This window comes from Bidens hawaiensis, unplaced genomic scaffold, assembly GCF_021521415.1.
Source record: "Bidens hawaiensis isolate Kalapana, Puna unplaced genomic scaffold, B.hawaiensis_p1.1 tig00026143_1, whole genome shotgun sequence".
NCBI classification, from domain to species: Eukaryota; Viridiplantae; Streptophyta; class Magnoliopsida; order Asterales; family Asteraceae; genus Bidens; species Bidens hawaiensis.
Window position 1 is genome coordinate 319,235 of NW_027494201.1, and position 15,243 is coordinate 334,477.

The 15,243-nt window shown below is 37.0% G+C and overlaps 1 protein-coding gene and 1 pseudogene across 1 annotated transcript; both read right to left on the minus strand.

Annotated features, from left to right (window-relative positions):
• On the minus strand, window positions 1-7,278 carry LOC143572891 (pyruvate decarboxylase 2-like; annotated as a pseudogene).
• A 4,553-nt stretch (window positions 7,279-11,831) lies between these two features.
• On the minus strand, window positions 11,832-14,908 carry LOC143572888 (ERBB-3 BINDING PROTEIN 1-like). Its single transcript, XM_077057924.1, has 10 exons — window positions 14,825-14,908; window positions 14,627-14,729; window positions 14,424-14,508; window positions 14,194-14,343; window positions 13,949-14,102; window positions 12,878-13,093; window positions 12,662-12,798; window positions 12,503-12,594; window positions 12,236-12,415; window positions 11,832-12,162 (listed from the first exon to the last, which is right to left on the minus strand). Exons 2-10 carry the CDS (start codon window positions 14,718-14,720, stop codon window positions 12,104-12,106), a joined length of 1,167 nt encoding a protein of 388 aa, XP_076914039.1. The 5' UTR covers window positions 14,721-14,729; window positions 14,825-14,908; the 3' UTR covers window positions 11,832-12,103.
• Window positions 14,909-15,243: the final 335 nt, after the last annotated feature.

Here is a 15,243-nt window from a genome sequence, read left to right on the forward strand (position 1 = left end):
GTTTGCACTTCCAGTCTTTACTATTCTCATATCATACAAACATCAAAATAAAAGAAAGCAGTAGTTATGGTTTTATTCATAGACACAACAAGATGTTGATACTTGTAATTGCATAAACCAGAAACGATTTACTGAGGGTTCGGTGGACGGCTATTAGCAGCTGAGACTCTCGAACCCCACTCGAGCAACTCTTTGCTGGTATCATCCTTGTGAGCCATCACTTCAATGAAACACAAACAATCCTTTTTAGCTCCACTTGCAGTCTCTATAGCTTCCACCAGATCTTCTTCACAAAACACCTTTGTTGTCCAACACATACCTTGCCCGTTATGGATCGCATCAACAAATGCAGTGTAGTTCCAGTTCTTAATCACATTGTACGGCCCGTCATGAATCTCTACTTCAATCGTGTACCCGCCATTGTTAATCAGTGAAAGATAATATTTGGCTTAATGATCTCCATTCCATTGATTTACAATCTATAAATACAAAGAGTATCCCAGTATTTTAGGGATAGATTACAACTTTAAATATAGAGATAAACCTCAATATACATCTAATATAATTCAAATATAAAACGATATCTATTACACCCCCGCAGTCGAAGCGGGAGGAGGCCGAATGCTGAGACTGGACCTGAAGACTTCAAACAATATCTTTGGGAGACCTTTCGTAAAAATATCTGCTATCTGAAAACGGGTAGGAACGTGAACAATGCGAACGTGACCCCGACGAACGTGTTCACGAACAAAGTGGATGTCAACTCAATATGATTGGTTCTTTGGTGTTGCACAAGATTAACTGATAAATAGATTGCACTGATGTTGTCACAGTAAACCAAGGTGGCCGTGGATATCGGTTGTTTCAATTCTAGTAGTAGGTTACGTAACCAACAAATTTCTGCCACCACATTGGCAACGCCTCTATATTCAGCTTCCGCACTAGATCGAGAGAACGTCGATTGTCGTTTGGACGACCAGGATAGCAGATTATCCCCAAAGTAAACACAATAGCCTGAGGTTGACCGACGAGTGTCCGGACAACCCGCCCAGTCTGCATCAGTATAAGCTCGTAAAGAAGGAGCATGCGACGGGCCAAGGGTAATACCGTAATCCAGAGTGCCTCGAAGATAGCGGATGACCCGGAGCAAAGCGTTCCAATGAGAGAGTTTAGGAGCATGCATATGAATGCACAATTGTTGGACCGCGTACGATATGTCCGGTCTTGTGAACGTAAGATACTGAAGAGCTCCAGCTAAACTTCGGTAAAGTGTCGGATCCGTAAAATCCTCTCCGTCGTTGGCGCTGAGCTTCGGCTTCGTGTCGACCGGTGTCGGCACATATTTACACTCAGTCATGCCCACCCTGTTCAATATATCCCCCATATAATTTTGTTGAGACAAAAACAACTGATTTCCGGTGCGGTTGACCGAAATACCCAAGAAGTAGCTTAGTTGCCCCAGGTCTTTCATGGCAAACTCAGCTGCTAGCTTGGCCATGATGTCGAGGCGAAGTGCAACCGACGATGTGGTGAGTATGATGTCATCAACGTAGATGAGAAGGTATGCTGTGTCGTTACCATGGTGATATACGAACAATGAATTATCACATCGACTTTGAACAAATCCCATGGTAGAAACGAAGTCCGTGAAGCGTTGGTACCACGCTCGAGGCGCTTGTTTTAGACCATATAATGATTTCTTGAGACGGCAAACGTGGTCCGGATAATCGTGATTGCGGAACCCAATAGGCTGATACATGTAAACTGTCTCATTCAAAGTCCCATGTAAAAAGGCATTGGTCACGTCAAGCTGATGAATGAACCAAGACTGAGATAACGCTAAAGATAAAACTGTGCGTATATTAGCCGGTTTGACAACCGGACTAAAAGTCTCTCCACAATCGACCCCCAACCGTTGGTTTCTACCATCACATACCAGTCTTGCCTTGTACCTTTCTAGAGAACCATCCGACCTGAATTTGTGGCGAAACAACCACATGCTACGAATAATATTCATATCCGGTCGACGCGGAACTAATTCCCACGTCATGTTCTTAATAAGAGCATTAAATTCAACATTCACTGCGTGGCGCCATTCCGGTGTGTTCAAGGCAACGTTAGGGTTGCGGGGAATAGGAACGGGCGAAGAGGTAGTGAGGTTGAATATTTGACGTGGTTTCATAATACCATCCATTGATCGCGTTCGGATGCTACGACTGGATTGTGTTGTGTCGATGGGAAGCGGATTAGGTTGAGGTTGGGTCTGGATGGTCGATGTTGGCTGGGTAGGTGATGTTTGTTGTCTGAATTGGTTTAGTTTGGCTGATTGAGTGGTGCTTGGTTTGGGCCGACGAGAATAGGTTATAGTGGGTGGTTGGGCCGAGTGGGTTGGAGTGGGCTGCCCCATAAGGGGATTGAGGTTGGGGAATGTTGGCAGCAGGTGATATAGGGGCGGTGGGTGATGTTTGTTGAGTAGTAGGGGTGGGGTTTTGATCAACGTGGGACCATAGGGAGGGGTGGAGGTTGTCGGTTAAAAATTGATAATGTTGACGGGATGGTTGATTTATATATTTAAAAGGGAAAATGGTTTCGTCAAATTGAACATGACGACATATGATTATTTTATGGGTGGATAGGTCGAGACATTTGTACCCGCGATGTTGGTTGGGGTATCCGAGAAAGACACAAGGTTTGGAGCGATGTTGTAATTTATGAATGATTGTGTGGGGTAGTAATGGATAGCAAAGGCATCCGAACACGCGAAGGTGTTCATAAGCCGGGGAACGGTGATATAGAAGTTGTGTTGGGGATTTGTATTGATGTGCTTTGGAAGGTAAGATGTTGGTGAGGTATGTAGCAACTTCTAGCGCATGATGCCAAAAATTATTAGGTAGGTTAGATTAAGCTAGAAGGGTGCGAATGATATTGTTAATGGAGCGGATTTTGCGTTCCGCTTTTCCATTTTGAGAAGAGGTGTATGGGCAAGAGAATCGAAATATCATCCCGTTTTGTTGACAAAAATTTTGGAAAGAACTATTGGCGTATTCTTTTCCATTGTCGCATTGAAACTGCTTAATTTTACGTTCAAATTGTGTTTCGATAAGATTATAAAATTGTTTAAAAATGGTAAAGACTTGAGATTTGTGGCTAAGTGGGTAGGTCCAAAGGAAGTTGGTGAAATCATCTAGAAATAAAATGTAATACCGATGTCCACTGGTGCTAATAATGGGTGATGTCCATAAGTCACTATGTAATATGTCAAATGGTAAAAAAGTAGATGTAACAGAATTAGCAAACGGAAGTTTAATACTTTTACCAAACACGCAAGATTGACAAAGTTTAGAACTAGTCTTATTACAATGAATAGAGTTAAAATACCTAAGTGACTTTATTAAATCTGGACCCGGATGACCCAAGCGTTGGTGCCAAACGTCTTGAGAGATAGCTGCAAATGAAGACGGAGAACGGATTTTGGAGAGGATCTGCGGCGTCAACAGGTAGAGATCCCCGGAGCTATTGCTGCGGAGGATACGCGCCTTGGTCTTGAGATCCTTCACAAGAAAACCATAAGGGTCAAATTTAATTGAAACTTGATTGTCGGTTGTTAAGCGACGAACCGACAATAGGTTTTTAATTATTTGAGGTGCAAGTAAAACGTTATTCAGTTTTAGGGGTGGGAAGGGTGGTTTTAAAGTTTGGTTATCTTGACCGGTCACGGGAATGGTATTACCGTCGCCTACAATTATGTGTCGTAAAATACCATTATTAAAAAATGACGAGAAATTACCTGGATTGTTTGTCATATGGTTGGACGCTCCCGTGTCCATAAACCAGGGTTGTTCAGATGGGTAAAGCGACATAGTATGGAGTGCCTGATCTATGTCGGTTGGCGTGTAACCCATCGCATATGCTTGCGGTGGCCGAGGACCCACCCTGACCCGAGTTCGAGGCTGGTGGTTTGTTGTTTGTTGGGTAGGGGCACGGTGGGGACGATGCCCACTGTTGCCAAGGGGTTTGATTCGGGTTAGCTCCTGGCCAATATCCAAGGAACGGGGCCCACGGGATATAGTTCGTTTGTTGAAACGAGCAGCGTCCCCTTCCCGTAAAACCTCTGCCGCGTCCTCTGGTCCTGCCGCGGCCTCGGCCTCGACTGTTGTTTCTGTCCGCATATTGATCTTGACGATTTCCGGAAGGACCCTCTGCTTGTTGAGAGTCTGGTTTGCTAGTGGCCGCCAAGGCATGGCTAGCAGCCGTAGCTGACTGTAGAGCCTGAGCAGCTTTCTCGGCTTCCTCGCAGCATAGGGTGGACCGGACTGAATTAAATTCCGGTAATGGGTTAGTGTTTCTGATGATGGCTGCAATGGTGCTATATTGTTCCGTCAAACCCCCGAGCAGTTTGAGAACGATTTGGGTTTGAGAAAGTTGCACGTCAACGTTGGACAATTGATCAGCGAGGACTTTAACCTCCTGACAATAAGCAGCCATATCCTTAAACGAGTCAAGTCGAGTGTTGGTGAGTTTCGTCTGAAGATGGAGGGCACGCGAGCTCTTGTTGTCTTGAAAAAGGTTTTCCAAAGCAATCCACGCGTCATAGGCGGTGGTCTGTTTCTTCATGACGGTTTGCAAGAGGTCGATCGAAATTGTACCATATATCCATTGTAGGACGATGGCATCCAGTCGCTTCCACTGGTCGGGTGTCGGATCGGTACTGGCGGCTGCTTTGTCTTTGTCACCGGTTGAAGGAGTAGGTCTGATAACTCGTGGTTGCAAGTGTTCATCGACCATGTAGGCAGTGCAGTGGATACGGAATAACTCCGACCACGTATTGTATTGGGCACTTTCATTGTCTAGGATTATTGGAATGAAGAGTTTGATGTTCGAGACGGTAACGGCGGGATGGATTTTACCGTCCATGAGATTGGCAGAAGAGGGAAGGGAAGATTAGGATTGAGTGGGAGAGGGAGGAGGTCGAAGGATCTGCTAGGGTTAGAAGAGAGGAGAAAAAAAGCTCGATACCATGAAAGATAATATTTGGCTTAATGATCTCCATTCCATTGATTTACAATCTATAAATACAAAGAGTATCCAAGTATTTTAGGGATAGATTACAACTTTAAATATAGAGATAAACCTCAATATACATCTAATATAATTCAAATATAAAACGATATCTATTAATCAGGAAGATGATATTATTCTGCCCACACCTTAGCATTGTCGACACATCTTGGGCTGTAACCTGGAAGCTTCCATTACCAATGCAAGCAATCACTCGTTTATCAGTTGCCGCCTGTGCATACCCGAGAGTCGCACCAACAGACCACCCAATCGAACCGTATTGCATCTGGAACTCGTACCCGCACCCTTGTGGTAGTTTTAGTTTCTGGCAGTTGAACCATGAATCCCCGGTTTCTGCAATCACGGCTGTGTCACTTGACAACATCTTTTGTATGTGTTCAAACAGAACGTTAACCCTTAACGGCTCCCTCGGGGCACATTTCGGCTCCCTCGGGGCACATTTTAATGGATGCCCTGCAGGTACATAGATCCGATGGTAGTTTTCATACGCAGTCGTGTTTTTATTAAGCCGTTTCACTAATGCTTCGAAGAAGTCCTTCATTAGTACACAACCAAAAGTCGGCCCGTTTCCAATTACCACCCGATCTGGGTAGACAATTAGGGCTTTCTCCTTTTTAAGAAGGAGAGTGGAGAGAGTAACCAACAGAGCTGTAATTGTTGAATATGGGGCCCGCAAAGATGTAAGCGTCTGCGGATTCAACAATTTCTGCACAGAAAGCCGTGCTTACAGCACCCCAATACGTCCCGATGAAACGCGGATGGTGCTCGGGGACTAGCCCTTTTCCTGCTGGCGTGACTGCGAGAGCGTAGCCAGAAGCATCGGCCAATTCGACAAACGCGTTGCACGCGTGTGCAACCCGTAGTTTTGGCCCACCCACCATTACCGGCTTTACAGCCCGGTTTAAGAAATCTGCTGCTGCCTCAACAGCTGCTTCCAAACCCATTTTATTACTCAACCTACACAATCAAAATGATAAACCCTATAAGCTCAAAGCATGTATAAATGTATAAATAAATTGCAAGTTACATACTTTGGAGCCAAAGAAAACGGAACTGGTTCTCGGCTAAATGTAGGATGAGGAATTGCAGGCAAATTACAGCCAATGCTGATGTAAACAGGCTTGCTCTCTTTCAGCGCAGTCGAAATCGCTGTATCGATGAGCTCATGTGCATCTTCCAAATTATTCACCACAGCCTACGTTAAAACTTTAACAAGTTAAGCTATATATTATTAAAAAAACTTACCAAGTAAAGCTAGTTATTAGCAGTTGTATATCCTTGAATGTGTACTTCATAGTCAAAGTGTAGTCAAAATAGTCAAAAGTCAAGTCATAGTCAAAAGCAATAGCCAAATAGCATCTAGGACCATGGTTGTGCCAATTAATCCCCAATTTATCGTTAATCGGTCGAAATATATATGTGTATATTTGGAAAATTGCATACATATTCCAATCCGATTAATCGTTAGTCCCTACCGCCCGACTTAGCGTCTTCTCTAATTGTATAAATATCGTATATGTTGTGGCTTTGACTAGGAAACACACATTCAAGGTATACAACTAACATAATACAGTATTTGAAGGCATAACTAACAGCACAATATATTCAAGTAAGTAATTAAGCTTTTCAATAGAATCGGATCCGGCAAATGAATAGTTAAACTGATTAATTATGAAATACCTGATAGCAAGTGACTGTCTGAAAGCAACGAAGCTCCTGACTAAAATTCGGCAATCCAATCGTATGATGCAGAATCCTATTAGTCCCGTAATCATTCGAATTCGGTCCACCAACAATACATACAACCGGAAGGTTCTCACTATAGGCACCAGCAATCGCATTGAGCACACTAAGTCCACCAACAGTGAACGTCACAACACAAGCACCAGCTCCACGAGACCTAGCGTAACCGTCAGCAGCGTATCCGGCATTGAGCTCGTTGCAGCAGCCAACGAGGTTAAGGCCTGGCTCAGCAATGAGGTGGTCTAGTAATGTTAGGTTGAAGTCTCCGGGTACTGAGAAGACGTCGGAGACGCCGATCTGGACGAGGCGGCGAGCGAGGTGGCGGCCGAGTGTTGCGTCGGTGGAGTTGAATGGTACGGCGGAGGAGTGGAGGCAGGATGATGTGTTGGTTTCGGGAGGGCAGGTGATGTTGCCGTTAGGAGTGGTGGTAACACCGATTTTGGTATCCATATTTTGAATGAATGAGAGAGATTGATTGAATATGGTGTGTTGGATTTTGGGATGAATTGAGGTGTAGGTTCATTCAATGATATTATAGCTTTTGTGCTGATAAATCTTCGTAGTTTTGCTACTATGAGGGGGTTCTAAGGATTACAACCCCTTAGCTGGTCCAAGGCTTTGCCTTGGCAAGGTCAAAAATTGGTCTTTTGTGGGTTTCAAGCGACAACGTCTTGTTATGGTCATGCTACTGTGTCAGCGTGCGATGGTTTTATTTGACATGTTATAATATGCTAAATGGCTTGGAAATTAATGATTAGCTAGAACTAATCATCAGTGGCAAGGCAGTTGGGATTGATCGGTAGAAGTAGCAACTGATAAGCTAAGTAGTTAATGCAGAAAGATATCGGATATTGGTCAAGGGTCAATATTGAGATATCGGTTATCGCGATGAGATATTGGTGGGATATCAGTAATTTTAATATCATGTAAAATTCATATATATAGCAATTTAACACTAATAATTCATTATACTCTCATGCGATTAACAAATTAACATTTTTCTACTTGCAAAACACTAACAATCCTAGCAAGTAGGAACTAATTAAGACTTAAAACACTAACATTGAGCATTAAAAAATTGATAATTAAGACTTAAAACGGGAATATCGTGAATATCAATGATATATTGGTCAAATATTGATCTGATATCAGTCAATATCGCCGACATGATCGGTACCGATAATTTACCAAGGGACCAAAAAATGATATATCGGTGATGGCGGCTGCATAGCTGATAAGTGGATATAGCAACTGCTTAGCGACAATAACAATTGATCGACTGCAATGGCGTTTTGCAGCGTAACAATGCATCAAGTGCGACTCAAAATTGAGTAGCAAGTATTAGCAGTGACAATTGACCAAGCAATGACAACTCCAATCAGTTTTAATTAGGCGATCATATGGTATTTTTAGACTTTTATAATTGTACAATTACAACGGTTATAACTGTTACATGTCATGTCGTTTCGGGAAGAATTGCAATGTTTTGTTGTGACACTTTAAGCCAAACATAAAAGATTCATTTGGCAAGATCAAAATATATTATAAATATAATATGTCTATTATTTAAAACACTTTGTAAGATAAATTGAAGCACAAAGCCTACAATTTTAATCACGAAGTATCAGAAATTATGAATATACTTGTTGCTATTAACGAATGTAACACAATATCGTCTCAAGTGTATGGATTACGTTAAAAAGATAGATAAAACCACTTCCATCAATATTAAACAAATTATTAATATAATTATACCTAAATGATTGAATTATGTAAGAAAAAACAAAATATTGTTTATCTTAAAATGAATAGCACGAACGAATATATTATGTTCACGAATAAACGTGACCACAAAATACATTCACTTTAAGTGTTCATTTGCTCGGTTAAACCTAAACAAACAAAAAGAACAAGCCCCGCTCATGTTTGTTTATAGCCCCTAGCTAGATAACATCTTCACAATTTCAGTTGGGTTTTATAGTAGTTAAAAATCTTTGAAAAATAAAGTATTGATGATAACTCTTTAACCCCTCGCTTTACCCCTAAACCGTAAAAGTTTGAAAAACTTATAAGTAGGCATAGCATTTGGTAGGATAAGGGTCGAGTTTTTATAATTTCAATCTCAAACCTGATTATAAAGCCATGCCACATACTTGTTGACTCGATGTCAGTTGGCTTCATCGGTATACTTACGAGCATTAGATATACACGTTTATGACTTTATATGGTTAAAAGTTAAACGTTAGTGTGCTCGTTACCTGAAAGCCAAATAAATAACATAGTAATATGTTCAACAAAAGAGTAATTACCCATAAACATTAAACAATTATGAGACTAAATTCATACCGGTTTCATTGAAGTTTCTTATAATCTATCTATTCTAATAAAAGACTACATATTTTTGTCACTTGTCATCCTCAAAGCCATCCTCACATTTTTTTTTAACTTATTTTAATATATGGTCCTTGTCTTTTAAGTCATGTCAATATATGAATTCAAGTTTTTTTTTATTATATGTAAATCCTAATCAATTCATTCATTAACATTAATGGTGAAATAAAGAAAAAATTAAATTTGACGTTACGGGTTTGTTAGAATATAATTTTAAAGTCACAGGTAATTGCAAATTAAAGCAAATAAAGGTTCATTTTTATATGGTAAACTACAAATTTTTTTACACTGGGATTCGAGCAACAGTGCATATTTTTTTTTTATATAAGATTGGTTTCAAATTTGGATTTAAAATCTTCTCATATGCTTTTAAACTCGGGAAAATGTGTATTTTATTAATTTTCTCCAAATGTTTTATATAAATATTGCAAATATAGAGAATACCTATTATATATCTTCGTGTTTAGCATTAAATTATTGAAGTTGAATTATATATTTATAATCTATATGTATACCGATTTATTATATGAAGTATATGTCATTTATTTATATGATTTTTTTTGTTTAGTATAAAGAGTTTTAGCAGTAAAAAATCAATATTTAATTTTCAATATTTTCTTTATAATTCAGACCAAAATGCTTTAGAACATATATATTCACATTAATTTACAAAAAAAATATTTAATCCGCTTAAAAGTCATTTACCATGCTTCCAACAAATCCGAAATATTTGTTTTTTTCTTTAAGTTTTTAAAATATATATATATATATATATATATATATATATATATATATATATATATATATATCGATTAATTAAATATTCCAACAACTCCCATAATATTAACAAATAACAGAGGATTAATATTCAAAATTTAAACATATCTTCTCAAATACTTTCATCTCTCATAAATAAAAATCACCACCTTCACTTTATGCAATTCTAAATTTCTATTATTATACTAACTAAGAATAATCACTTTTCTTCGAACATGACTTTAAGGTTAGTATGTCTTTGTCATTTTCCATTAATATGAAATGAAAAAAAAAACATTTTGTTATATTTTAAGTTCTAGTTTTATATGTTGCTTGATTATACAATTGTTAATTGTAAATATAAAATCAAGTAAATATTTGTCATACACAGAATATTAATGACACCAAATTTATCATGATCAATCAATTTCAAATTCTAAAAATTATAAGGATGACTAGATCATCAAAGTTCAGGTAATCTAGTTTTTAGATAATCATGTTTTGGGATAAACATAAGCACATGATCTCAAATGACATTATATATACTGAGCACATGATCTCAAATGACATTATATATATTAATTAATTAACAGGCATGATATTTTATGTGTAAGAATATTTTTTTTGTTAGTTTCATGGATATATTATCATTTATCGAGGGTTGGTATGTATTTGAAGAATCTTATTTATCACACGGACAATTATGTGTGGCTATATCAAGAGTTATAAACATACTTAGAGCATTCACAACCCATTCCTTACCATATAACCATATATATCATATAATTACATTAAAAATCACTGTACTTTCTCTCGCCTGTTTAATTAAATAATACTTTTTATACCTTTATCATTATCTTTTCTCTCTCTTACACTCACAACCACTTTTAGAAAATATTAAAATATTATACGGTATGAACGGTGAAACCCCAAATTTAACTTTCTCATATAACATTTTCTCTCTCCTCTACTCACAACCACTCATAACCATACCATATAATTTACAAAACCCACTCACACAAATATAGGGAATAGGCTGAGAATGCTCTTATATGTTACCTTATCAAGAGTTATAAGCAGACATGGATTAAAGATTTGATTTGTGATAAACAATGTATAACAACCAATAAAATCACAAATGTAGCGTATAAGGACTGTTCTACTTATTTGTAACATATTTGTGTAATCTTAGTTATGTAATTTCTGTAACTTTAATGTAAATTGTAATTGTATAATATATATGATCATTTTGTTAAGTATATTTCATTTAATGATTAAAGTATAAAATTTTCATCAATTACCCGTGTAATACACGGGCCTCAAACTAGTGATTAAATATTCAACGCGATGACTCAAAAGAATTAGATATAAAGATATAAAAAAGATGTCTCATGTCTTCTTTGTTTTGTCTCTCTGTACCCACTAGTATAAAATATTATGTATTACGAAAAGCCATGTTTAAGAAAACACAAATCGGTTGGATTCCACTGGAAAGCAAAACCGAAAACAGCTCATGGTCTTGTATAAAACCACGGAACTAAACTTTACCGGTATAAAACATAACCAGCTTCTTGAAACGTTGGTGAATTTATTATTACACAGATTCAATAACAGGTGTTAACAAGAACATTTAAGGTCAAAAAGTATTAGACACAAATGAGTATTATTTTATGCCAATGCATTTATAATCCGAATTCATTACTTTGGATTTCATACTCAAAACTCATTTATAAATGGTTAAAAAAATTAGGTCAAAAGTTTATAACACATTCTTTGTTTGAACTTTTTTTTTTCAGAAATAAAAGTAAAACCAATTTAATTTGGTTCGGTTTGAACCCAAAACGACATATGCACACCCTTACTGGGATGAACAGAAAACAAATATTAATTTCATAGTAACTAACTGTATATTACCTTATTCTATTTCAACCAGATCACATCAAATACAAAATTATGCTTGATGAGGCCTTGCACATTAAATCTGAGAAATTAAACCTTAAGTCGATTGGATTGGCAAAACAGAGTATACAACTTGGTTTTGTTTTCAAGAAAGATTTTGTTCACAAAATGAAGCGTGCGCTCTCTCTCTCTCATCAAACCTCTTTTACGGCAGAACCGAAACTAGATTCAGTTTTCACCCTTTGGCTTTTGTTTCATCCATTGTTACTGCTTCATCAACTTCGCCTTTCTTACCTATCAAAACATTGGCTATTAATTAATACAAAATTTAACAGCCTAAAAATGATAAATCTTTGCTTAAAATTACCTTTTTTCTTCTTGCCACCGCCTTTTTTCTTGCTCTTAACAGGTAGAGCTAACCAAGCTTTAATGTCGGGATCATCAACGCTTTTAGTGGGCTGCAACTCCTGAAGAGAGTGAGATGTGATGCGGTCCGATCCGTTTGGCATTAGAAAAACTGTGAATTTTATATGTGCAACAAAATCACCTGCAACAAAAATAACATGTTAAGCTTTTCACGAACAGCTCATTATTACATAAACATTTAGAGTAGTTTAGTTAGTATTAATGATACCAGGTTTTTCATGAAGAACAGGGTATGGTTGCAAAAGCTCGTGATTCACACATTCAACCAATCCTAGACGTGCACGCTTCTCTTCCAAGGCCCTGCCACCAATAACAAAACAAATAAATGAAAACGATTTAAATCAAGATTTACAAAGCATAAACATACCTAGCAGAGAATGGCATGATTGGAAACTTCTGACTGATTTCGCTAAAAATGAAACGCGATGCTTTCATTTTCAAGTGATAACTCTTGTCAACAGCTCGTTTATAAATCGTAGTTTGTTTCTCATCCAACAACTTTGGCTGCAAAACCAAGACCATTATTAACAGAAGATTAAGCCTTAATATGGAATACAAGTTTCTTCAAATGTTAAGTAATCACCTTGCCATCCCCTGTGCTTGTGACTATATCAATTGCATAAACTTCATTTTCTTCAAATTCAGCATCATCAACTCTGGTTTCAGGATTTGCAACACTTAAAACAACTTTATTTCCGTCAATCACGAATTGCTTCAGTTGATGACTGAGAACACCTTCAACAATTTTGCAGTCATATGCAGCAGCAACCTTTTGAATGGCTTCTGTCACATCTTGGTTCTGCAATATATATATAGCAGAATATAAGCAGCTGATTAAAGGTAAAGTATAAATGACCTGAATGCCTGTAACGGTTACTAAGTTGAACATTAAGAATACAGAGTGCATAAGTAAAATTGGCCTTCACAATTTTAGATATAAAATTAAAAGGTAGAAAACTCTTAAAATGTGATTAAACATGAGTCTCTATCAGTGTAACTATGACTATTAATAGCATCACAGGAGAAACTCCATAGCCTATAAATAGATAACATCATTTAGAGAGATCGTACCCCTACCAAGAATGTAGAAATCATTTAAAAATGCATATCTATGTTATACAACATAAAAACCAAAGAGAATTATTTGACTAGAAAATAAGAAAAATAAGCAGGCATATAAATGGCATAAAATGAAAGTACGTATAAATGACTAGAGATAAAAACAAAAGGCCAGTTGCTTAATCAAAAATATTAAAGAATAAGCGTGTGAATGACAAATCTCATGGAAGGAAGAAAAGCACTAAATAAAAATATCAAAACATCTTAAATGCATAAATAAGTACCCGGATAAGTTTAATACAAGTAAGTACTTGACATAATATTTAAGCTCACATGAGAGATGGCCAAGTGCCAACCATTAAATGAACGCACATGAAAAAAGAAATAACTTAGTCATTTAATATACACTTACCAAAAAATTCTAACAGAATCAATAGTAAGAAAAAAAAATGGTCAAAAAGCTTATGTTTCAGTTTTGGACTAAACTAGTTAAAATGCCCAAACTACAGGAACAAATAAAGAACGCAACTAACATATAAGTAAACCATTAAGAAGAAAACATAAAATATAAGGTAAAACAAAACAGAAAATGTACCTTTTTTCCAGGTCTTACAAGCCTTAGTGCAACCTCAGCAGCAGTATTCGCAGCAGCAATAACATCAGCAGCCCGTCCCGTCACCGGGCCTTGATGAAGAACATGCGTGTGCCCCACCACAGCTATAAAACCATCTATATGACACCCCATATCACTGTAACAAATCCAAAACAACCCTTTACTCACATTCATATCAACAACAAGTCAATAACAAACATAACTCAACTCAACTCATTAACACTTACATTTTCAAAATGTCACCATCTTTCAACACCGTCTTGTCACTAGCAAGTGGCGAAAAATGGCACACCGTGTTGTTAACAGATACACATGTTGGAAATGCAACTCCCCTTTCAATCTTCTTCTTTACATTCTTGTACATATTACCAGTTTGCCTATATTATTATTACCAAAACAAAAACTTTATTATAACATCACATTGATGTTTAATTTGAAAATAATAACAAAAACTTACTCTCTAATATATAAATCTCCTATCTCACAAAGATCAACAATCTTGGCATTGGGCTCACATTCTGATAATACTAACTGCAAGGCCTCTATACAATCGATCAAAGCATACACTTATTAGTTATTATTATTATTATTATTATAACCAAACGAGTAACAATCAAGTAGAAATGAGATTATTAAGCAATAATAATAAGTGGGATTTACTGTTAACAATTTCAGCAGCAGATTTGTATTTAGTAATGACTTCAGGAGAGGAAAGATCGAGCTCCTTTTCATCCACTCTTTCATCGTCAGACATGTTTTGTTTCTTTCTGCAACTAATAATAACAAAAAACAAGAATTAGGGATTGAAATTGAAGAAATAAATTGATGGAATTGGGAGAAGATAAGAGAAGAGAATACAGTATGAGATTAAAACGCAAGGAAGAAAAGAAATTAATGTGGGTCGGTGGTCAGGTACTAATACTAACCGGCCATGGGTTTCAATGGTCGCCCGTGATGATGGACTGTTGAATGTTGGGTTTAGCCGTTTAGGTTCTCATTTGTAGTTTTTTATTTAAGAAAAAAATACATCAATAATTCAACTTTTAAAACTTTATGTTAATTTGGTTCAAGTCTCACTAGAAAAAAAAAATAAAAATCACCCAGATGTAAGATGAGATTCCTTACGATCATGAAATGAGATAATCGAATAAATCAGTAGTCTGTAAGTTATTCAGATTGGTTGTTAAAAAACTTATTTAATCTTAACTTATAAATGATAGATGTATTAAATATATTAGCGATTTTGAAAGTTTACAAATATATAATATAAGTATCAA